General features: G+C 41.7%; 1 protein-coding gene across 1 annotated transcript; it reads right to left on the bottom strand.

The window, feature by feature from the left end:
* Positions 1 to 25279, bottom strand: mad2l2 (mitotic arrest deficient 2 like 2). The gene is made up of 8 exons (XM_084332785.1): positions 24953 to 25279; positions 24693 to 24811; positions 24518 to 24589; positions 24155 to 24255; positions 18600 to 18694; positions 5724 to 5797; positions 1496 to 1588; positions 1 to 1126 (listed from the first exon to the last, which is right to left on the bottom strand). The coding sequence occupies exons 1-8, from the start codon at positions 24990 to 24992 to the stop codon at positions 1088 to 1090; spliced, it is 633 nt and encodes a 210-aa protein (XP_084188911.1). The 5' UTR covers positions 24993 to 25279; the 3' UTR covers positions 1 to 1087.
* Positions 25280 to 26088: the final 809 nt, after the last annotated feature.

The raw sequence follows: 26088 nt of genomic DNA on the forward strand, positions 1-26088 counted from the left end.
CACAATTTTGCACATTCATTTAATTTGACAGTTATTGTAAATTAGTTGAAATATGGCCACCACTGATGCCATCGGGGACATTGAATTCTTGTTTTGTGTTAATTACAGTACCATGAAATGATGTAGATTAAATAATATACATATTGTAAACAAACTTGCCTTACAGTGCATGGAACATTTACAAGACAATTGAATACACAGACGGAGCATAACTGAAATAATTTACAAACATTCCCTATGTCAATTGTCCTTGGATAGCCCCTCTCGTCTCTAGCAGAAACTCTCTCTCTGGGTGTTTTAACTCCAGTCATCTTTAGCAGTGTTTCTCCTATACATATCTGGGTATCGGGGCAGGGGGGCTGTATTTGCTTATGGTCTTATTCCCACGGTCAGTTCCAGTACTTGCTGTGGATTAAATGTTTCTTATTTGTATTCTTGTTACACAGTATGCATCAACTGTCTTATATGCATTTGTTTGGGCTAAGCAGTAAAGCCAGATGACAACTTCTCGTTGTCTTCATATTATTTCCAGCAGGGGGGCAGAATTGTTCAGCAATTGGGAGTTCTGCTGAGTAAGTGTAGGGAAACCCTACGGCCATATCAGATTCATGAAAGGCTTGGTCCAGGCTGGCTATGAATGAACTCAGCCTGTTAGCTAATACCCTATAGAAAATAGCTTCATTTAAAGGGAAAACACGTCTACAGGGTTTAAAAGTGTTGTCGTTACCAGACATTTAACTAGCTTTAGCATACGGTGGCTTTTATTTAAAAAAGTTGAGTTCAATGCAAAAGGGCATAGAGCTGTTAGTACATAAACTGGCTTTTTCCTCCTATACTTTGCGATTACATCCCCCGGCACACCACCATGTTAAGTCAAAGTGACTTTATCAATAACTATTGTAGCTGGGAGGCCCTCCTTGTTACAAGCCAATGGGGTTGGTCTTAGACCCAGTGGGATATGTAGCTTGTAGCCTTCTATCGGTCTGACATGTCAAGATTGGGGAAATCTCGTTGGCAAGCATAATTTGTGTGTTCTTCACAGTATAGCAGCTCCCTGGGATCTCCTTCCTGAATGCCGAGGTAGGTACTATGTTTTCTGGGCTCGCTCTTCCACATACAGCTGCATCTGTACAAAGAAACATTAACGGAACAGACTTAGAAGCAATCTTCCAGCACATTTTTCATTTTGAAATAACATGCCTTTCTAGACTTTCATTTTTAGATGAACAACAACAACAACAACAACAAAAAGGCCAAGTGTTGGGCACCTTTTCCAATAAACCATATTATGGTGGAACTGGATCAATCAACCATGCGTGTGGACAGTTCTTGGATCAAAATACATGTAGGTCAATGAGCTTGGCTAGGAGGACTTCTCTAATTGTGGCCACCAGAAACACACTGTGGGAGTGCCGTTTGTCTGGACCTTTTGTGGCTCTTGAGGGGTGGGGGGCTGTAGATTCTTCCACAATTGAAATGCGGATACTGTGCTTACTTTTACTATGTCAGACGTCATGGTCTTCAGTGGTATCAGTCTAGGCTCTTGCATGTGGACTTCCTGCTCATCAGCCACGATCCATGGGAAATCCTGTAGGGGTGTATATATATATACACACATGCACACACTCAGTGAGTTGTGTTTTACAGTACAGTCTACTATATAACATACCAATTACAATGGATATCTTGTAGATTTGATTGATCAATTTAACTTGGTATATCAAAAATATGTCATACTATACAGCATTGTATGATGATGACACAATACAAATGCATGGTTCCACTGTATTTAAATTGCTAGGGAACGGCTTCGGCCCAAGATTAATTAAAGTATTGATATTAGCAAACACTGCACCAGGACATAAACTTTATGGCAAGAGTTCCTTTATTAATCCAGTGTCAAATCCAGGTGTCATAGCAGCATGAGGGGGGGGGGGGAAGAGAGCTACAGACAGATAATAGAAATAGTAATAATAATAGAGTTGAACATAATAATAATAATAGAATGGTAATTTTTCCAGTTTTTTTTAAGTTATCAAGGGGTGTGAAACAGGAGTGTCCCCTATCACCATATTTGTTTATAATAGCTAAAGAAATGTTAGCAATTAAGGTAAGATTAAACGGTGAAATAGAAGGATTGGATATCAATGATCTAGGAGCAAGAGTATCTATGTATGTGGATGATGCATTATTCCCCATCTCTCCATGTCTAGACTCGTTAAAAAAACGTTATACAAGATTTGGATCTTTTTGCCAATTTGTCTGGTTTGAATCCAAATGATGACAAGTGCACTATATTGCGGATTGGGTCCTTAAAAAACACTGCTTTTACACTGCCCTGTAGTCTGCCAATAAAGTGGACTAATGGGGACGTGGCTTTGCTGGGAATCCATATTCCAACGAATCTGACGAGCAATACATTATCAAAGGAGACTTATCAAAACTAGATAAGATACTACTTAACCATATATGGTAAAACAATTTTAATCAATTATTTGCACATAAGTATACAATCACAGTGTCCTTACCTAGTACTGGCGAATTCTTTTTTTAAACTATATTATCAGAAAATATTTGACTTTATATGGAATGGAAAGCCAGATCAAATTAAACAAGCTTACCTTTACAATGAATATGAACTTGGAGGTGTACAACTATTAAATCTATCTGAAATCATCACTAATTGGGAAGTTCTGTTCGAACCCCGGTTGGTTCTGTAGTAAGCTACTTAAAAGCGCTTACCCCCTGTTTAAGGATGGCCTTTTTGCAGCTTGATACTATCCACTTTCAATGGTTTAGAAAACAAATGGACTTTGAACTGTCACCATTTTTAAGTGAATCTATACAAAGTTGGCTACAATTCCAGTATCACCCTCCAGACGAAGTAGATCAGATAGCTCAACAGATCGTATGGTTTAAATATATATACGTATATTAACACTTTGAGTTCCACGGACGCGTTGTCGTTAGTTCATGCCGCCAGTTGAATGCCAGAAATGCTATATAGCGTTTGTTTGTCGTATTTTTTGCGATTTGAATTCATATTTCATCAATCGAGCCTCACGCTAGTGCTGCAGACTCTCTCTGAGCTCCATTGGGAAAATACCGCCCCCTATCGTCTCTCCCTGTGTAACTGCACCCCATTGGATTAGACTGATGAAGGGGGCGGGGCCAGTTTCCTCATTTTACTTTTCCGTCAAGCCAACTGAAGGATCCAAGTGATCGCAGAGCCGCAAAACAATGTGGAATACATATTTACAGTACCCAACGGTGAATCAATAAACGCGATCGATATTTGGAATGGCGATCAGGAATTGGAATAATCTTTTTGGAGAACATCTGATCTGAGGTAAGCAATTTATTTTACCAGTCTTGCGGTAATCGGATCTGTTTTGACCTATATATCAGCGTGTGCCCCATGTGTGTGTGTGTGTGTGTGTGTGCGCACTGATCAGGAAATGAGAATATATTTTTCAGATCGCTTATATAGCGTGCATAAGTACACATATACTATCGATAATCTAGCGTTTATTTGAAAAAGATTCATAAATAGGCCGAAAAATGACAAAGTTTTTTGTGTATGCCAGAATATTCCAGTAAATGCCGTTTATCACGGAATCTATATATTTTCCTGAAAAACGAGGGCTTTTCAAAATGCTATAAAACGGAAATGAACCGATTAAAAAAACAATCCGTTTCGACAATGTTGACTGCAAACAAGTCATTGATAAACGACGGGCAGATTAGACACATAGCCATAATTTAAGACAGCGATTATACATTCACAACGCTATCATTGAAGTGGGTGCTGGCATTCAACCACGTTTTACCATGTTAACAAGTGGCAACCAAAGTGTTAAGGGGAAATAAACCATTATTTAGCAAACAGATGTTTGAGAAAATAATTATTTTTGTTAATGATATTTTATATGGAGACGGTAGGATAATGGCATATGATCAAATTACCAAAGTGTTTGGACAGGTTGTTTCAATACAGAGCTACAATCAACTGCTCGCATCCCTGCCAGGGAAATGGAAAAGCGTCAAGGTATTTAATAAACGAATGGTTTGCAGACCCTATATTAAGAATAATAACTGGTAGGCGGCTGGGAGGCGTAGCGGAGATTGCGCTCGTCACCAATGCAAGAGACTCCGGTCTCGAATCCCGGTGTCAGCATTGCCTGCGGCTTGGGCCAGTCGTCATACTATCTCAATTGACAGAGGTAGCGGGTGGAAGTCGATACCACGCGTTACTCCTCGCCACAGAGTCCGCGCTGTCTGGTGAAAAGATGCGACAGGCTGCCTCCTCGTGTACCGGAGGGGACACGTGATGCAAGGCTTCTATCCTCACTACAGCCGACCAGTGGGAGGTATAGTCTAGCAACGTTCAAGACAGGGGAGGGGAGAATTGCCTTTCCGAAATTGGGATGGGAGAAAAATAGAAAAAGGATAATTTTTTTTTAATAATAACTGGTCCAAAAAGACAAATAAATAAGGAAATCTACAGTTTTTATCTAAAACCAAAAGGTATATTTCATCAACCGTATAAGATACAGTAAAAATGGGAACAACTTCTTGATGTACCACTTCCTTGGCATTTGATATACAATAATATATATAAAATAACTATAGACACCTATATGCAAGCCTTCCAGCTGAAAATACTGTACAGAACTTTGGCAACAAGGAGGATGTTAAAGATCTGGGGCATTGAACGGACAGATGAATGTAGAGATTCTGTGTGGAAGAAACAGAAGATGTATCACACCTTTTTTGGTACCGTCCTTATGTAGTCTGTTTTTGGAATGGTGTGCAAAACTGGTTATTGAATTGCAATATCAGTTATTATATTGATATACAGATTGTATTTTTGGGCGATTTAAAGGAATATAACATTACTTTAGTAAATATGATTATTCTTTTGGGAAAAAGGTTCATAATGGTGGTTGGTGTTTGGGTGGTCTGCTGTTAGGTATAGTTTTCTTATTTTGTTATTTATGTAAGCCTGGGGGGTATTCAGGATGGCATGGCATTGGGGAGCAGGGGTGATGGGTGGGATACTTACAGGAATGTAGCAATATGATTTCATGTATTTTTCTATCTACTTTTTCTCCCCATTTTCTATTTTTCTCCCTTCCCCAATTTCGTATATTGTCCAATTCTACCCTCCCCTGTCTCGAAAGTTGGTAGGCCATGCCTCCCACAAGCCGGCTGCAATGTGGACGAAGCCTTTCATCACGTGTCCCCTCCGGTACTCGAGGAGGCAGCCGTCGCATCTTTTCACCTGCACAGCGCGATCTCTCAGCGGCGAGGGTCTGCGTGGGAGGGACACGCCGCCCCCGTCGCTTCCTGATTCTACTGCGCAGGCGCACCAACCGACCTGTAGGAGTCGCTGTCCACAATGTCCAATCCCCACCCACCAGCTTCCCACCCCCTAATACTGCCAATTGTATTAGTATGAACGACCAGCGCAGAGAGCTGGGCTCGAACCCAGCATCTCCTGCATTGGTGGTGAGCGCCTTGCCCACTGCGCCACCTAGCCGCCCATCTTGTGATGTTCTGATGAAATTAGGAAATTATTATTTGATGAAATGCATCTACTGTATCTGCACCCCTTAACAAAAAAATAAATAATAATAGTAGAATGGCAGTAGAACATACTAATAATAGTAGAATGGCAGTTAGAATGTGTATGTTTGAAATCGTGATTTCAAGGGTCTCACCTTAATGACCTGAACTTTCTCCATGTTGCGTGTAGCAGCCTCTCTGGTGTGAACCAGTACTGTGAACGAACAGCCTAGGGAGGAAAAGTAGGTCATATGTTAGGGCTTGTGTCCATAGCGGAAGTTTTTTTCAAGGCGGACCGCTTTGAAAAGCAAAAAAAATAAGCTCAGAGCATGAGTCGCGCGGCTCCGCCACTTCCTCGATGTTGATTACCTTGATGAGCGCGCTCCTTTCCAAAAGTTGAACTAGTTTCAACTTTATGCGCTGGGAGCGCTCCGCCCAAAAACGCTGCCACCGAGACCGCATAAACGCGAGGCGCAGCGCTGGGAAAAGGAGCGCGTCTGTAGCATAGAAATTAATGACAGAAAGAAGCTGACAACTCATAAAACATCCGCTATGGACACAAGCCCTAACTGTGCATCACCAGAGACGTTTCTCTGTGTGGCGTCAGCCCCCTACTGGGACACATACGTAACTGCAATAACCTTTCTAGGACGTCAGGGTTTTCAGCTCGTTCACAACGAGTTTCTTATACAGCTGCTATAACAGCTGAATTGAGTTGGCTTCCTTACTCGTGGTTTATTTATGTGATGCGACAGTTAAAACGTGCTAAGATATACATTCAGTAGCCACTTTATAAGAGTTAGGGTTAATACAAATATCTAATCAGCCAATCATGTGGCAGCAACTCTATGCATAAAAGCATGCAGACATGGTGAAGAGGTTCAGCTGTTGTTCAGATCAAACATCAGAACGAGGAAGAAATGTGATCCAAGTGTTGTCGAATGATCGTTGGTGTCCGTCTCAGAAAATGCTGATATATTGGGATTTTCAGTAAATTTTCACTTAATGTTAACACTTTCAGTGCCAAAAACGAAATGCCCTACTTCTCGGAGTGGATCTCTTCCCAACATTGTGAAAAACTTCCAAGAAAAATAATGAAGAAGGGCTTGCAGCTCTTGTTTAACGGTTATGCTCACAAAATACAAAAGTTGGATCTTTGCCGTATTAAGACCTCTGCGTGGGCTCCTTTATCCGAGTCCGCTAGACCAGTGGTTCCCAAAGTCGGGGTCGCGACCCAAAGGTGGGCCACGAGCAGCCACAGGAGGGCCGCGAGATGATTTCCAAAAAAAAAAAAAAAAAAATGTGTCAGGCCACTGAACTTAGAAGCAGGCCAGGACAGTGTTTCTAGTTGTATTCTAAAATTCTATTCTATTGTATTCTAAAATGTGACTATATGGTTTTATATTAACTTAATAAATAAACAAAAACGAAAAATCTACTTATTTCAACGAACATTTCAAACTAAATAACAGATTATGCACATAAAACGCTGAAAACAACCGAAGCAACAATAGTATTTTAATGAGGCTATTATTATTATCATTATTATTTTGCAACAAGTTAGCCCTCTCATAAATAGCACATATAAATGAATAACTAACTTGAACTAACTTAATAGGATTGAAGTGATATTTGGCTTAAAAAATCGGTCGCATGGCAAAAAAAAAAAAAAAAAAAAAAAAAGCCTGACGATGTGCATTGGGCCGCGGCTCTCTGACGCCTTATTTTCTGGGTCCCGGCCTGAAAAGTTTGGGAACCCCTGCGCTAGACCATCATACCTACATGTCGTCATTAACACTATGGCGTCCGTTCACGAGTATAATCGTGTTTCGATTCCATGCGTTGTGGTCCAGAGCCACGAGTATACTCGTGACGAGTTGTTATTGTTTTATTCCATATTTATAACGCTTATTAATTACCCGATCCACTAGCAGGATCTTTCCACACATTTGATTTTCAAAACATGCAGTACCGGCCAGATCCGCTTAGGGGCGCCATCGCTCCACTGCAGTATCATTGATGGGATTTAAAAAAAAAATGCTTTTACAGTCCTGTGGGCGGATCATAGATCCTTGATTCCAAAAGAAGACCCTCCATCTTGGATCAGCTTGCCGAACGTTTTTTTCAGCGTGGAATAATGGGATTTATGATTAGCCAATGTGCATATCGATCTACCAGAATCCGATGACTGGTGAGGAAATGCTGCCGGCGATCACATGGCCTGACGGTAGGATAATATTACCCCAAATTACAGCTGGATTGGACATCGTTTTATAACCTAACGTGATAGACTACCGACATTGGCTACCGGAACGCACACTCTATTGCTAATCAATAATACTGATCGGCGTTCCCCGCCGCCCCCATTTCATCCATAGATGCTCTGTAATAGTCCGGATGCTACGCAGTTTGTTTTATTTCATTCGTATATATACAGCAGAAATGGCGTTTGATATAACGGCGCCAACATTTTGCCTTTTTTGCAGCCTCCTGCAGAAAAGCCTAGACAAAAAGCGCGATATACCTTATATTCACGACGCTATAAAATGACAACCAACCAATGGATTTTTATTTTCTTTAAGCCATTATGAAGGCACGGTTTATGCACTCAAGTGACTGAGAATGGACAGATAGCAATACTATAAATGATATATAAAGCCCTTAGAAAGTACATCGGTTTGTTTACAATCCTCTGTCCTCCGAGGCCTAAATCGCCGCGGGGCGCCGGTCGCCATAGTGTTAAAACATTACATGACATTTTTGGCCAGCTGCATATAGGCCTCGTCGGTAGGCTCCTTGGCTCTGGGCACTAGCGGCGCTACCCTTCGCAAAGCATCGCCATCAATTTGACAAAAGTCTAACTTGGCCGGGGTTAACCTCTTAAGCCCTAGCCATATTTTCAAATAATTTGCCTAAAAATACATACCTAAGTAAATGGAAGATTGCTCCACTTTTACAAGGCCCATTTGCATGTTCTTGGTATGTAGGGACATCTATGATCTCAGGGAATATATTCCCAGTGTCAGGAATATTGTGTCTGTTACTAGGCTTGAGTAAATTGTAATGAACCAAAGGAGAATATGAGAGAATATAAGGATAGTTTTTTTATTCTTTGTTTTTCATCTTTAACACATTGGCGCCCAGCCACGGAGATGTCCGTGTTTCGGTGCCATGCTTAAAGGGCCAGCCACGGACATGTCCGTGGCAAGGTTGTTTTGGCTTTTATTCCATTTTAATAACCTACTCAATGTCACAGAGCGGCACTGCAGAAGTACCCTACTCTTTGAATTCGAAAAAGTGCATTACCGGCCAGATCGTCGTAGGGGCGCTGTCTCGATAATGCAGTGTTCCCTGTGGCAGAAGTTGTCTTGTTTTTTTCTGGATCTTCAATGTAGTTTTCTGCTAACCTGAAGCTATGCCTGTAGCATGTAGCACGGAATACGTTTTGGGACGCGGATTTCAGTGTGCAGTAAAGGAATATATGATCAGCCAATGGACACATCGATCTACCAGATGGCGACCGATAACTGGGAAATCCTTTTTGCAGTCCAACCGGTCACAGGTAAAATCGATTTGACGTCAATTTCAGCTTGGTCGGGCCTTGCTTTGATAGCCATCCACCCGGTCAGCGAATGAGGCTAATGCCGTTATTGGTAATCAATAATCAGAAACAACGTCCCCCGCCCCCCTTTCATGCATTCATGGTGCCGTGGACCATCATATCGATCATAATATGCAGTTTGATTTTTAACTCTAGCTTCCCTATAGCCGAAATGCCATTTGATTTAACGTTACTAGCTTACCGCCTTATATCTCGCCTTCCAGGAAATATACTAGTCCAAATCCCATATAACGCTTATAAATGAGAACGTATTGATGAGAAAATTATTTCTTTAAGCCATTTTGAAGGGACGGTTTATGGTCTCAATTGACCATGAGAATGGACAGATAGCAATACTATAAAGCAGGGGTGGCCAACCAGTCAGAGACTAAGAGCCACAAAAATTACTGTGGTACCACAAAGAGCCACACCATATACCAGCATTTCTCAACCTTTTTTTTCAGTCACAGCACCCTTCATGCGTTTATAGGGCTCACCCTCTGGCCTCTGAAGTTGCTAGTGTCTTTTTTATTTGGGCCTCACGGTTAAAAGTACCCTGTGAGACCCACGGTTGCAAAATTACTAAATCACTTTTAGCCATTTAAAAAAAGAATGTTTATTTAAAAAAATGTTAAAGGGGAACTATTTTACTATTTCTTTCACTATTTGGGCACTTTTACACAATTCCTGTGAGTCTATGGAACACCTAGGTTTTTTTTTTTTTTTTTTTTAATGCATTGTTTTGTATTTCTATTCAAGTACTCAAAAACCGCATTTTTCTACCTCAAGATCTTAAGCCGTTTTGAGGCTGGGCTCCAACCACTGTGTGGCCTGGTGCCAACTGCCACATCAACTGCCACATTATTATGCAGCTGAGAAATCTCTGACATCACAGATATGCACATTTTCAGATGACTCAGTTCAGTGAGGGTGAATATTGTTAGAGGAGAATTGGAAGAATGCGCCAATATGAAAATTAGAGACATAGATCCTATTAATATAAGTCCACATAGCTAAGAAACAATGGTAAACACTGAAAAAGGCCATTTATAAGATAGTTCCCCTTTAAGCATGTTTTTTATGTATAGTCAATTGGTCCTGTTGTTCAGCCTCAAAATGCTATTCGATAGTAAATGTGTTTATATGTCCCACCCTCTGGCCTCTGAAGTTGCTAATGTCTTTTTAATTTGGGCCTCACAGGGTTAACCTCTTAAACCCGAGATGTACAGTAAAAGTGTATATTTTCAGCATTACATTTGTTTACCAATTATTTTAACTGTTATTAGTGAAATATAAGATTATAGAAATCTCAGGGCATTCTCCACTTGCACAACCTGAAAGTAGGCACTTCCGGCTGACTTCCGGTTGCCAATGGTACTTCCTGTCCCATCCAAATACATTGGTTTTAGCTACTTTTCTCCCCTTATTTAAACAACTTTGTCGTCACAGAGAGGCAATGAAACGTTTGTATTATTATAGTATAGAATGTATTTAATAAGCAAACGTTTGTCAGCAGGGTTTTTGGGCTGTATTTCATGTAAAAACGTTTACTGTTAGTTTCCTTGCTCAGCCAGCATTAGCCTTCATTAGCTAACAGAAGCTAGTGGTTAAACAGGACGGATTAGCTTTGAGCTAACTATCTTTCCCGACCCATGTATTCATTCCATTCTAAACATAACGTTAGTTTACAAAACATGACACGTCTATATAACGTTGAGGAACAAATTATAAGTGTGTGGGTGTGTGTTTTGGTGAACATTGGACGGTTGGTCCCCGGCTGGTGCTAACTAGCTAGCCATCGCTCCCGGCAGCTGATGCCGGTCCCCGACTGGTGCTAACTAGCTAGCCATCGCTCCCGGTCCCCGGCTGGTGCTAACTAGCTAGCCATCGCTCCCGGGAGCTGACGCCAGTCCCCGGCTGGTGCTAACTAGTTAGCCATCGCTCCCGGGAGCTGACGCCGGTCCCCGGCTGGTGCTAACTAGCTAGCCATCGCTCCCGGGAGCTGACGCTAGTCCCCGGCTGGTGCTAACTAGCTAGCCATCGCTCCCGGCAGCTGACGCCGGTCCCCGACTGGTGCTAACTAGCTAGCCATCGCTCCCGGGAGCTGACGCCAGTCCCCGGCTGGTGCTAACTAGCTAGCCATCGCTCCCGGTCCCCGGCTGGTGCTAACTAGCTAGCCATCGCTCCCGGGAGCTGACGCCAGTCCCCGGCTGGTGCTAACTAGCTAGCCATCGCTCCCGGGAGCTGACGCCGGTCCCCGGCTGGTGCTAACTAGCTAGCCATCGCTCCCGACAGCTAACGCCGGTCCTCGGCTGGTGCTAACTAGCTAGCCATCGCTCCCGGTCCCCGGCTGGTGCTAACTAGCTAGCCATCGCTCCCGGCAGCTAACGCCGGTCCTCGGCTGGTGCTAACTAGCTAGCCATCGCTCCCGGGAGCCTGCGCCGGTCTGTCTGTCGAAGACCGAGGGAACCGCATCAGGCTTCAGCTGATTAGTGGTCTTCTGGACAAACCTTCCACCCCCAACAACATAATCCGAGGCAATGAAGTGTTCGCTGGAGATCTTCATTCCTTGTCCAACAGGCTGATCGCGCCGCCTGAGTGCAGCCAGCCTGAGTGCAGCTAACAGTAGCTACTGTCTGTAACTGTGATGCATTTTCTGTTTGCAGTCCAATGTTCACCAAAACACACACCCACACACTTATAATTTGTTCCTCAACGTTATATAGACAGGTCATGTTTTGTAAACTAACGTTATGTTTAGAATGGAATGAATACATGGGTCGGGAAAGATAGTTAGCTCAAAGCTAATCCGGCCTGTTTAACCACTAGCTTCTGTTAGCTAATGAAGGCTAATGCTGGCTGAGCAAGGAAACTAACAGTAAACGTTTTTACATGAAATACAGCCCAAAAACCCTGCTGACAAACGTTTGCTTATTAAATACATTCTATACTATAATAATACAAACGTTTCATTGCCTCTCTGTGACGACAAAGTTGTTTAAATAAGGGGAGAATAGTAGCTAAAACCAATGTATTTGGATGGGACAGGAAGTACCATTGGCAACCGGAAGTCAGCCGGAAGTGCCTACTTTCAGGTTGTTTAAGTGGAGAATTGAGTTGGAAACCGGCGCATATTGACAGGAGGAAGTGGCACATCCAAAAGTGAGTGTAGTCTTTTGAAGGAAGAGACTCAGGGCTTTCAAATTTCAAAAAACTACCCTACCCAGCTCACACCAGCCCCTGTCAATCATCTGACTTCTGGATTTACTTTTTTATTTCTTATTTTTTGGGATTATCTCCCACAAACCTGAACGTTATTGCCATAAAACAGAACGCAGTTAGTTTCTCTACCTTTCTGTGAACGTCTTGCAAAAAACGGTGTTGCAATATGATGAAAAATGGTGGAGAAATTTACATTATAAAAAAGATGGCAGAATTCAGTACTGTATCTACAAAACCTTCTGTTTAATCATCTTCCCTTTATTCATTTGCTTAGATTTTTCAGGTCTGGTCAATTTTAGCATGGTGTTATTCACAGTCAAAGATAAAAAAAAATTTAAATAGAATTGATATTCTCCTTTGGTTCATTACAATTTACTCAAGCCTAGTAACAGACACATTATTTCTGACACTGATCCATATATGTCCCTAGATTCAGATACCAAGAACATGCAAATAACAATTTAAAAAAAAATTGTAAATGTTTATTCTACGTCCTTATGGATGGAAGAGCCGCACATTGACGGGCAAAGAGCCGCATGCGGCTCGTGAGCCGCGGGTTGGCCACCCCTGCTATAAAGTATAGATTTAGCTCTACAAACAGCCTCACAAACTATGCAAGTCTGTTTTGAAATGCTGGCCGTCTAGAGTGATATTAGACGGCCCCAAATGGCCCCGAATGTGTTAACGGTGAATAACACCATGCCAACATTGACCAGACGTGAAAAATTCATTCAGCACCTTCTTGAGATCACATGTACAAACAAAACTAAGGGCAGATCATTTACAGGGTGTTTTGTAGATACAGTACTGAATTTAGCCATACAGTACTGGATTTTGCTAACTTGAAATATGAATACAGAATACCAGGCATATAAATGACCTTATTATGACCAAGTCACACATCTATGGATCTGGCCAAATCTCCCCTTTCCAATGGCAGAGTTCAATCTGGATTTAGTACCACCAGGCGCCCCTGACAGGGCAGCAAGAACCGTGAATGAAATCTACTAGTACAGTTACTTTTTTATAATAATTTTTCATCAGATTGAAACATGTTTTTTGCTAGACGTTCACAGGTAAAGAAACGAACTACATTCTATTTTATGGCAATAACGTTCAGGTTTGTTTGACCTGTGAAATATGATCCCGAAAATAACATAAAAAAGCTGGAAGTCAGATGATTGACAGGGGCTGGCGTGAGCTGGGAAGGGTCGTTTTATGAAATTCGAAAGCCCTGTATCTCCTCGTTCATAGGACTACACACTTATGCCAGCTTGAAACTGATTTTTATAAGCTCATATTTCACTAATAACACTTAAAATCATTGGTAAACAAACAGTGCTGAAAATATACACTTTGACTGCTGTTTTGATAGGGTTAGGGTCTTTACTCTTGGCTACATTTGAAAAAGAAACGCAACATTAATTAATAATACGTTCTGTATTCATCTATTTATGGCATGATATCAATCTTGTACCGGACCGCCCGGGCTTAAAGGCACACTTGCATGTTGTATTTTTGTTAAATAAACAATGTGGACTAGGCCAACGGTGACTTTCATGAAGAGGGAAAAAATAATGATCGAAATTGACCCAGTTTTAGCGTTTTTATCAAACATTTTGTCCGCCCAACCACAATCACCACGCACGTGCATATTTTAATCCATGTTTCATAGCGTGCGTGTGTCATCGAAATGATGACGTCACACAAGGTACAGGGCAGCAGGGGGGCGCTGAGAATCACAGGCAGGTAGTGGCAGGAAGCAAAGCGCCTTCTTGTTACTACTAGCCGAGGATCTAGTATCTGTTTCACCTAACACTAGTGATCCATGATCATAGCCATTTATCTCTAAAGCTAACTACTATTTGTAAAAGCCACAACCACGTTACCATATTTGTAAATACTAATGTAAATCATTGTGTCGTTATACATAGTGTATATAACGTTAGTAGCTAAGTTAGCTAGCCAGCATTCTCGAAACTCCTAACATGCCCCGATTTAAAATGGTTCTCTCCTCTTTGTATACCTTTGTCCTCACAAACAAAGTATTCTGCCAGGGAACTTATGGACACGACAGTAGTAGTAGTTATAAGGTGTTTGAGCTTGTAACGTTAACGTTAGTTAGCTATCGTGGTAGCCCGTTTCTTGACCAAGTGCATCACGGTCATGAAAGGGGCTAGTGCTACTATCGTATCAACATGCCGTGACGTGTAGCTTGCTAGCCGGCATGATGCGTGCAGTGCCCCACAGGTCTGAGAAGAGGACCTGCACATTTTACTCGTTCCCGAAACTCTTCTACATGCCCCGATTTAAAATGGTTCACGACAGTAGACATAATGGTAACGTTAACGTTAGCTAGCCAGCTTGGTACTATGACCCGTGACGGGGATAAGGCGACAGCCAATAGCGCTGCTGTACTGAACAACAGGCTGCCTAGTGGTAAATGTAGTTCTTTTTTTACGACATTAAAACCCTTATAACTACCTTGTTTCAACCAAAAATGCAGTGGTAGCTGGTCCATCAAAGTCTCTCCGATGATTAAACCCATTTTCGTCTTGTAAGGCGTCCATTTGGATCAAGGAAATGGCTTTCTGCACTCGTCAAACTCCATTGTAGTGGATGAGAGGTAGGGGAAAGTTACTTAGTCTGATAAGCTTTTTGATTGGCTCCATACATGTTATTCGTGCATGGACATTTTTAACCCTTTCCGAGTGGAATTTCCGGCGTCAAATGGAAAAGAAATTATAATGAAATTAGATACCAATGATGAAAAACTACCCATAATTTTTTTTATCTACTTTTTTCTCCACATTTTTCTATTTTTCTCCCTTCCCCAATTTCGTATTGTCCAATTCTACCCTCCCCTGTCTCGAACGTTGTTAAGCCATGCCTCCTACAAGCCGGCTGCAATGTGGACGAAGCCTTGCATCACGTGTCCCCTCCGGTACTCGAGGAGGCAGCAGTCGCATCTTTTCACCTGCACAGCGCGATCTCTCAGCGGCGAGGAGTAACGTGTGGGAGGCTCACGCTGCCCTCGTTGCTTCCTGATTCTACTGCGCAGGCGCACCAACCGACCTGTAGGAGTCGCTGTCCACAACGTCCGATCCCCACCCACCAGTTTCCCACCCCCCTAATACTGCCAATTGTATTAGTATACAAGAGCCGAGAGCTGGGCTCGAACCCAGCATATCCTGCGTTGGTGGCGAGCGCCTTGCCCACTGCGCCACCTAGCCGCCCTAAACTACCCATAATTGAAGAGTAGGGTTTAACCTGCAAGTGGGCCTTTAACTCATTCAGTGCCAGTCACGATGATAGTTGGGTTAAATCGCCATCGCTTGAGTGCCAGACCCGAGTATAGTCAGGTTTTAATCGTTATTTATTTTATTTGCAATATCCATTCATTTTAATCCATCCAGCCTGATGTTATCGTTGGGAATGGGTCTGAGCTCGCAAAAGGGCAAATACCGCCGCCAACGCCTTCCAGTTGGTATTGCACCCCATTGGGAATGGTCTAGTTTCTTTTCTGGGACAATCCAAGCCGTGCGGGCGTGGTTTAAATACTCAGGCGAGGTAGGCAGATACACCGATGCATCTGCGAGGCTTCCCCGAGGCTTCCCCGCCCCCCCCCCCCTCAATATGCAATGCTGTTGAACGTGGCACGGACCTCCACCCCCAGTACTTGGCGATGAGATAATTGGATTCCTTCTTTTGCATTACATCAGATACAAGGTAAGAACACTATATAAATTTGATCGTTGATCCGTCTTTCTACGGCGATCGCGGCTGTGTGTGTGTGTTGAGGAGGCTGTGGCGGAGCCCCGCAGTCCAATGCTCTTTTCATGTATGCACGAGGACGGATAATACTGATAATCTAGCATTGATTTGAGGAAGATACGATAATCAGGTGAAAAAATTACAACGTGTTTAGTGTATTCCAATAAAATGCTATTATTCGTCTTTCTCTGGAATTACTCCGAGGCACCCAAAGTTACTCATATTCAAAAGGCTATAAAACGGAAATGTACAGATGAAAAAACAATCCGTTTTGTACATGTTGACTGGATGCAACAAACTGATAATCGTGTATTAGACCCATAGCTATACTTAAGATATATTTTAAGGACTCGCAAATCTCTCAGTCCCCCCATTGACTTAATCTCGTGAATTAAGCGGTGGCGCTGAATGAGTTAAGGGGTCTTAAAGACATCTACTATATGCAGAGGATGTTATTAGGGCTGTCAACAGTCCTTAACACTTTAAGTGCCAGCAGGGGGCGCATGATTTAGCGCTTGAGTGCCAGCGCTGTAGTCAATGGGAGGGCGAGCACATTTGTGAACGCATAAACTACATCTTAAATTGTGGGTCTAATACGCCCGTCGCTTATCAATGACTTGCTTGCAGTCAACATGTACGAAACGGATTGTTTTTTTTCATCTGTACATTTCCGTTTATACCATTTTGAAAAACGCTAGTTTTTGGAAATGTCCAGAAAATAAAAAAGATTCTGCGATAAACGCCCTTTAGTGGAATACACAAAAAACTGTCATTTTCCGGCCTATTGTGTACTTATGCACGCTAGAGCAGTGGTTCCCAAAGTCGGGGTCGCGACCCAAAGGTGGGCCGCGAGCAGCCACGGGTGGGCCGCGAGATGATTTAAAAAAAAAAAAAAAAAAAAATTATTTTTATTTTTTTTGTCTGGCCACTGAACTTAGAAGCAGGCCAGGACAGTGTTTCTAGTTGTATTCTAAAATTCTATTCTATTGTATTCTAAAATGTGACTATATGGTTTTATATTAACTTAAATAAATAAAAACGAAAAATCTACTTATTTCAACGAACATTTCAAACTAAATAACAGATTATGCACATAAAACGCTAAAAACAACCGAAGCAACAATAGTATTTTAATGAGGCTATTATTATTATCATTATTATTTTGCAACAAGTTAGCCCTCTCATAAATAGCACATATAAATGAATAACTAACTTGAACTAACTTAATAGGATTGAAGTGATATTTGGCAGAAAAAATCGGTCGCATGGCAAAAAAAAAAAAAAAAAAGGCCAGACGATGTGCATTGGGCCGCGGCTCTCTGACGCCTTATTTTCTGGGCCCTGGCCTGAAAAGTTTGGGAACCCCTGCGCTAGAGAAGCGGGCTGAAAAATCGATTATCTATTTCCTGATCAGCACACACACACACACACACACATATAGGGGACACGTTGATATGTGAAGAAAAAAAACTCTGATTACCCCAAGACTGGTCAAATAGATTCCTTACCTCAGATCAGATGTTCTCCAAAAAGATTATTCCAATTCCTGATCGCCATTCCAGATATCGATCGCGTTTATTGATCCAATGCTGGGTGCTCGAAACACATATTCCACGCTGTTCTGAGGGACCACAATGACTGCAATCGGCTCGGGTTACATGCCTGACAAGTAAAATGTGGATTCCGTATTTTCTTTTCCCCATGCATTTTCATTCAGTCCAATCCAAAGGGTACATTACCATCCGGGAGACGAGAGGGGGCGGTATTTTCCCTGTTCGAGCTCAAAGCCAGTCCCAATGGTAACGGGAGGCTAGATTGATGAAAAATTCATGGAAATCGCTAATTAGATATATAGATTTCTCGTCATTGGCACTCAACGTATGGCATGAACTAACGAGTTTTCTCGTGGCTGGCACTCAAAGTGTTAAGAAAACCATTAGATTATGAAGGGCTGAAATTAGGCAAATTCTAATGAAATGGGGGCTCAGCAAGTAGAGTGGTCGTCTGGTAATTGGAGGGTTTGATTCCCGCTCCTCCCGGGCAGCGTGTCGAAGTGTCCTTTGAGCAAGACACTTAACCCCCGATTGCTCCCGATGAGCAGGTTGGCACCTTGCACCAAAATTGTAAAGACCTTTGGATAAAAGCGCTATATAAATGTACCATTTAAATGTGAATATGAATTTATTAAATAATTGACATATTACCATATCCAAGCAGGGATAAAATGCTTATAGTTAACAAGTTCATTGTCTGTTGTATTTGCTATTATTATGAGTACAAATAGGAAACAATCATTAGGCATTTGGCTGTGTTTTGTAACACCCATTTATTGGCTTGCATTGCAGCCAATCACAAATGGGCAGAAGAACCTGTGATGCTCACCTGGTATCACTAATGTTCATCTGGTTTCACTAATGTGCTTCAGTGACCTCACCTGGTGGATTGTTGTTCAGGACGGCGTCACACACGCTGATCTTCAGGATGACCGCCCTCAGCAGCTGTTCCACGTGGGTCAGCAGCGTGTCAGCGCTGCAACGCCAAAACCACAGGTTCACTTAGGTCGCTTTCACATATAGTTTTGGTGGACTCTGTGCGGTTCTGGTGGTGAAGTTGCAACATTGTTGCATTCTTCATTTGGTTCGCCTGCGTTCACATAGCAATTTGTCAGGCGCACCGAACTTTCTGAACAATGTCACGCGGTCGAAATGGGCGCTCGTCTATTGGACACAATGGAGAGTGAAGATCCCTCCCTTTCAGGAAGTGAAATGCGCGTCAACACAAACTGCGTGAAGCGTGATAGTAGCAGAGACGTGGCATTGATCCATCGTTCGATTATAATTCCCATTACCGCCATCCTCTCGCTAAACAACTTGTACACCTCGTTGTTTTTGTGAGTGCCCACATTCCCCACAAGCAGCTGTTTTATTTGGTCTTCTGCCCCCCAAGTCTGTCCACGAGACATGTTTACACAGTGTGCTTGTTTTGCAGTGAATGCCGCGCCGCGGTAATATTAATAATAATAACAGCTGTGTCTTTTTTCTTCCTTCTACCCCAAGATGCACAGTAGATAGATAGATAGATAGATGCAGTGTGCTTGTTTTGCAGTGAATGCCGCGCCGCTGTAATATTAATAACAGCTGTTTTTTTTTTCTTCCTTCTACCCCAAGATGCACAGTAGATAGATAGATAGATGCAGTGTGCTTGTTTTGCAGTGAATGCCGCGGCGCGGTAATAATAGATGGTTTATCAGGTGACTTCCTACGTTTGGTCCGCGTTTGGTCCGATGAAGCGAACCGAGACCTACGTTTTCAGGCGGACCAGAGTTCGCGTGTTTGGTCCGCGGACCGAGTTCGACGCGCATTCACACAAACCCGAAAAACCAGACTATCGAATTCTGGTCGGATAGTCCGGACCAAACAGCCCGTGTGAAAGCGACCTTAGTCATACTGGTCTGCATGTTTCTTTCCTCTGCATAAATGCAGTGATTGAATTATAGCTTTTTTTTTTGGCTAAAAGTATGGCCTAAAATGTATATCACGGTATATTTCTAATTTTGGACGATAACTGTATATATATCACAGTCCATTTGTTTTTCTTTTAAGAATACATTTATAATATATATTTATATATTCTAATAATAATAAATAAGAGCGGTAGGAGACTTAACAAGTTATTTTCTTTTTTTACTTAAGGCCTGCCGCGATAAGCAATAAATCGATTAATTGCCGCGATAATTAAAATGAATGCAATGATTTTGACGGGCGCGATTAATTGCTATTTGCGCGTTTGTTTTAATGAGGCGGACCCAGTGCCCCTTGTCAGTCACTGTCCGTGTTGGGAGGCGGGCCGCTGGCTTTACTACAGAGCACAGCACATTGTGTCTATTCTACTAGCATTAACGTTACTCATACAAACAGAGTAAACACAGTTTTCAATCAATCAATCAATCAACAACAACATTAACGAGACCCTCGTTGTGTCTATTCTGCTAACGCTAACGTTACCTCTCATTGTCTATTCTACAAGCGTTAACGTTAGCTAGGCTGTCTATGCTAACGTTAACGAGCATTAGGCTAACAAGCTGTAACGTTACCAGTCGCGTCTATTTGCTAACGTTAGCATTAGGTAATAACCGGTTTAAAATGGATGGTGATTACCTCACGTTGTGTCTATTCTACTAGCATTAACGTTACTCATACAAACAATCAATAGCGAGTTATATTGATCACGCTATGTACGATAGCCATGCTAAAACGCTAGCACAACATTAGCACCTAACCTAACAACAAGCCTTAACAAGTCAGCGATCTTTTTGCGAGACTAAACTCTCCGCTCGGTGGCAAATTGTGTTGATGTCGGTTTTGTTTAATCAATAAATGAGGCAGAATACACAGTGACTGTATCCTTTGTTTATTGCACTTGTGCCTGCTGCAAACATAATGATTATGAAATCCTAGAGACGCGTCTCTATTCAGTGGTCTGCAGTGTTTCACGTGACTTTTCTGGTACCCAAAAAGTACCTGAAATAATCACAACAATACTTCCGGTCCGGTCGGTGGGCTTCAAAATAAGTCTTAAACACCGGAAAAGACGGAGCGGTGGGCTTCAAAATAAAAGTTTTGGGAAATAAATTTCTCCAAAAAAAAAATTCTCTAACCGGTCGCAATAATATCGCTTATCGCGATATTTTCGGGGGCAATTAATCGCCCAGCAAAATGTGTTATCGTGGCAGGCCAACGTGGTTCCAAGTGGTCATAATGTCCTGTGAAAATATTTCCCTCTTATTTTTATTTGGTTACCAAGTAACGTCCACTAAAAGTGGTTGTTTTTGCCACAGAAACAGAAATCTAGCGCAAAAAGAAGTCCTGTTCTGAAATCCCTTGAGGCGTGTGTTTTGACAATTTTATTAACAGATTGCAGAATGGGTACAATACAGTACAGCTCAATACACACAATTGTTAACCCTTTGATTGCCGGGGTTAAATTCATAATTTACCATCCCTCGCCAGCCCTATTTAACATGGAGAAGTTCCCCTTCTTTGCAGGGCTATAACTTTTTAAATTGTATTGCTAAATTGACATTACCATGGCCCATTCAAAGTCCTATATCTATTGTTCAGGGTGTAGCAACGTTATACTTTTTCATTCACATATTCATACTAAAATACGGTCTAAAGTATAAGTATGTTTTTATCGTTTTCTGCAGCTTTCTCCAGAACGTGATTTATAGCCCTAAATGCATTATATTGATGATTGTATACAGTTTGATAGAAATCGGCGCGAGATAAAAAATGTCAACTGGACGTGGTTCTAGAAGTTACTACGTATGATCTGATATTGACCGGATGGGCGGGGGGTCGTTTATAATTCCGTGGGCAACGTAATATCATTCATCTAGTGTGGGTGACATGATCATTGGAGCAGTTAGTATAGAAGACATTACAAAATAACGCTGAAACTCACCGTAGCTTCCTCTCGCCGTTGGGAGATGAGCGTGGAACAGAATTTTTTCTATTATGGGATATAGAAATACCCGATCCATTTCCAGGTTGTATAATAGTATATACGTCCAAATCATGTTGTTTATCGAGTTATTGGCAACGGATCGATATCCATTGTGTCGAGCTCGAGTCCCGGGACCTATAGCGAGTGATCGGACCAAATTGAAATGAGCACCAACTTCCACTTCCCCGTTTCTTCCCTGGGCGATCTGCCGATCGGCCACCAGATGGCGCTCTTGAACCGTTAGAGAGTTGACAGGGGCTCACCAGTACATATAATGTCTCCGGGGGAGAAATATGATTTCGATCACAGATTTTTGAAATATTGATATCAAAGACGCTGTACAGCGTCATCGGCAGAATAAGCATGGCGGGAATGACGTGTTTCAGCGTCAACGGTGATTAAAGGGTTAAGGGGATGCAGACCAGATAAAGACTGTTTACATCAGGGTCCCCCATTTTCAATTCATCATAACATATCGTTAGCCTCATAGCATAATTGCCTAAGTAATTTTTTGGCCAAATTGATATTTCTGCCCAACTCTACTCTCCTCACACTGCTGCACCACCCTGGCTTAGTGGCTATGTCCTCAGCCAATCAGAACCTTGTTATTTTAAGAATCCCTTTCTGCCTAACTCACTCGTGTGACTTCTGCCAAAATTAGTTTTTTCTTCTTTTCCGAAAGTCTTGAAAAATGACTTAGGCAATTATGCTATGAGGCTAACGATATATGACATACAGGTAGACAGTTTACCTTGTGATGCAGCTGGATTCATGAGATGTGTGTGTGAACGAAGAAACAAACGAGGACTGGAGCAACACTTGTGTTGGAATACAGCAACCGTAGTATTAGGCTATGGTTAGACTAGTGTATTCCTGGCGTTTTTTTATACGTTTTTGACGACGTTTCATGTCCTATCTACACAGAAACGCGTTTTTTGGCGTTTTTTTTGTGGATACGGCTGAAACGCAAAATTGTGTTTGCGTTTGGAGATGCGCAAAAAAAACGAGTCGACAACAGCGTGTAGTCAGCACGCTAGCCGTTGTTGCGAAAACGCCCATGCGCAGTAGATACCATCTGCGTGCCCTTCCTGTGTACAGTGTGTGTGTTTGGGACAGAGCTCCGTGTCCCAAATAGCTTCAGCTACCATGTGTTGTCAAGTTATTGTTATAAGGACCCCAGTCCAAGCTACAACAGTCTGCATTCCCTTAACAATTGTTTGTATTGAGCCGTATTGTATTGTACCCATATGCAATATGTTAAATAAAGTTTACATCCATTCATTCTGCTAGCATTACCGATTGCATGAGCAGCTGGCTAACGTGAGCTATCAGGATTCAGACCCTGTTAGCTCAGAGTTCCTCTTTCAACTTAAGAAGCATTAAACAAAATGGCCCAGTCATCTATTCACCTTTGTTTAATACACACAGCGTTGTCTCTAATGTTATCTAACTACTGATAGCTTGCGATATCATCAGTTTTGATGCTGGCTAAGTAGCGTGAGCTAACGTTAGCTTCTAGCCACAATGCTATATTGTTATAATGGCATACTCCATTGACGTTAGCATGCAGCTAACAATGCTACAATGCTACCGATCGTTTCTTAGCCTAAACTATCCGCTCTTGGTGGTCACTTGTGTTGATGTTAGTTTTGTTTCATCAACAAATGACAGGCAGAACACACAGTGAATGTATCCGTTTTGTTTATTGCACTTTTATTAGGCTTTGCTGAAAAATTATTGCTGCATTGAGTAAAGCAAGATGGTGGCGCGGCATAGGCGCCTGCCTTATTGACATTTTCTTTTGCTGGAGCTTCCACCAGGAAGTGTATTGGCACATTCGTTCTGATTGGTTGAAATTGCCTTCATGTTTGCCACCTACTGCCACCTACTGCTTTGGCAGTGTACTACATCAGTGTGCTTGGCTGACAAAAACGAAAAAAAAACGAAAGTGTGACTCGAGGCGCATGACGTCGCGGCGATACGCGGCGATACGTAGAAGAAAACAATACGAAGATGATACGAAAGGTGTAACCTCAGCCTTAGTATCATTTAAAAGATCAAAACAATGGTTTGTTTATATGTTTCCAAATTGTGTCAATAACATGCTGCCTACTTCACACAACGTTCATAAACTACACGCTTACTGTAAGTGGTGGCTGTTGTGCTACATGGACCCTAATACCCGAGCCATCCTGGTTCACCAAAATACTTTACTCAAGAAATCTGCCATTCAATGAGCGGAGAGAGCTGTTGCAGTGCAAATGGTAAACCTTGGGGGCGTGGCCTTCTGTTCACTAGAGTCTAGAGACACTATAGATATTTGACGGTTAAGGACTCCTCATCTCAGCCTGTGAGTCCTCTCACTCAGCTAGATTTGAAATATGTGCCAAATCTAGAAATCAAAGAACCTCCTTCTTTTCTTTTTTTTAACTTTCCGTTAAAAAAAGATCTTTATAAACTCAGAAAAATTATCTCTAAACAGACCTGATGGACAGCAGTGGAGGCTGGGAGATCTCAAAGACAAATCTCTCTACTGGATGATGCTCTTTGTCCATGATGACCACCACCACCTTCTCAGCATCATTCTGAGAAAGAATAATTTATTGATTATTTATTGATTTATTTCACCCATACAACCAATGTACTTGAATTTGTCTTGGTTACACTGGCGCAGAGACACACCAACATCCAGCAGTGTGAGTGGGATAAGTAGCATTAGATAAAATAATTGCTGTTACAAAGTGCTATGGAGAACCGACACAATTCCAACAAAAAGGATGGCCTTCAAAATGGGTTTAATTATTGGGGTATATCTACATATTAAAATGACATGCGAGCTCCATGCACCTTCTCAATGAGTGGTTTTACACAGTGAAGAGTATCCTGGATGTACTGGTTCAGCTCTGGATGACACGACATCTAGAAAGACAAGCCACAAAAGACAGAGAGCCATAAGGTATCCAGAATTAGGCAGACCTGCATTGAGGGCTAAAGTACTTTGGTGGCAACAATTCTCCTTTACCTGTACAGGTACGTTGTATTTCTTCCTCTTCTGAAATATTCCGGAGGGGTAGACCTCACGCACATACAGGATGAGATGAATGGCAACCTCCAGGAACTCACACAGAATGTCAGCTACCACTGCAAAACAGTCACGTTGTCCGACCAACAATTAGCTGTAAGGTTATCAAAATTAGATAACGCTAAATAGCTAAAGTTACCATGAACATATAGCTAACGCTGAAACGGTTCAAGTCAGTGACATTAGTTTAACTTACGTACCTTGTCCAAAATTAAGGTCTTGCCTCGTTAGAGTTGTCATTTTGTTTGCTGAGTGTTTACGAAAACCTAAAAGCTATGTTACCTACTAACTTACGTCTACTATGCATATGGTTGCTAATTTATGTCAGCTAAAGCGTTAGCTAACGACATGTTACCAAGTGCCGACTCATTTAGTAAAGTCGCGAAATAGAGTGACAGGTGGCAAATGTTGTAGAAATAGTGTGCTTTCCAAAATTATTTTAAAAAGCAGAGTTGTTTTCTATGATTTCTTCGTCAATTTGTGCATTTCATTGTCCCATCGAGTTGTTTACAGCTTCTTGCTGTCCATTGGTGATGACGTATCAAGGTCTACAAATCAAATGCAGATGTTATCGATGTTAAATACAAACTCTTTGAATGCCAGCAATTACAGTTGACCAAATTCAATCAACTGTCCAGTTTTTAGATACAGTTGTTAACATGTCTGTAAACAAAAAATGCAGACCCTGTGCCCTTGTAAACAACAACAGTGAAACAAACGTTTCATGTTACGTTCTATCTCCAAACAGTGTTCCAGGGATCCAATTTTCCCCAATAAAGGACTGTTTGTTAATGATTATGAAAAACTGCATATTGCACAGTGCAAGTCAAGGGTTAGCAGGGTAAAGAGTGTCTAAATAATATCATCTCTAACTAACTCTAGCTAACTGGTGGAAAGTAAGTTTGCAGGTATTTGTACTTTACTTGAGTATTTCCATTTCAGGGAATAATTTTTTACTCGACTACATTTGAAATGAAATATTGTACTTTTCGCTCCATTACATTTATCTGAACACGTCAGTTACTAGTTATTTAGAAGGGGTATTGTATATAAAACCTGGGATAATGTGATAAAGATGACATACTTTCACATTTTAAGCGTGCCAACCTTAAAGTGGATGTAATAAGAACCAGCATAACTGGACCACATAGCACTACAACATAACTCTTAGAGGTCAATGGATCGAGAATTGAATGCTCCCAAGTACTGAAATGCACAAACATCATATATAATATGTACTTTTATTTTTGATACGATAGTACAGTCAATACCAAATACTTATATAATTGTACTATCAAAAGGATCATTTTTAGTAGGCTAGAGGACTTTTACTTCT

The sequence above is a fragment of the Notolepis coatsorum genome (genome assembly GCF_963971535.1).
Source record: "Notolepis coatsorum genome assembly, chromosome: 17".
Classification (NCBI taxonomy): Eukaryota; Metazoa; Chordata; class Actinopteri; order Aulopiformes; family Paralepididae; genus Notolepis; species Notolepis coatsorum.

What these genes read in the sequence shown, in the direction of transcription:
- mad2l2 (XM_084332785.1), bottom strand. Translation starts at nt 24,992, where the DNA reads ATGACAACTCTAACGAGGCAAGACCTTAATTTTGGACAAG. An exon ending in AGAAAGTTCAGGTCATTAAG is followed by an intron (nt 1,589 to 5,723) that starts GTGAGACCCTTG and finishes ACACCCCTACAG; the next exon opens with GATTTCCCATGGATCGTGGC. An exon ending in TGACGTCTGACATAGTAAAA is followed by an intron (nt 1,127 to 1,495) that starts GTAAGCACAGTA and finishes TTCTTTGTACAG; the next exon opens with ATGCAGCTGTATGTGGAAGA.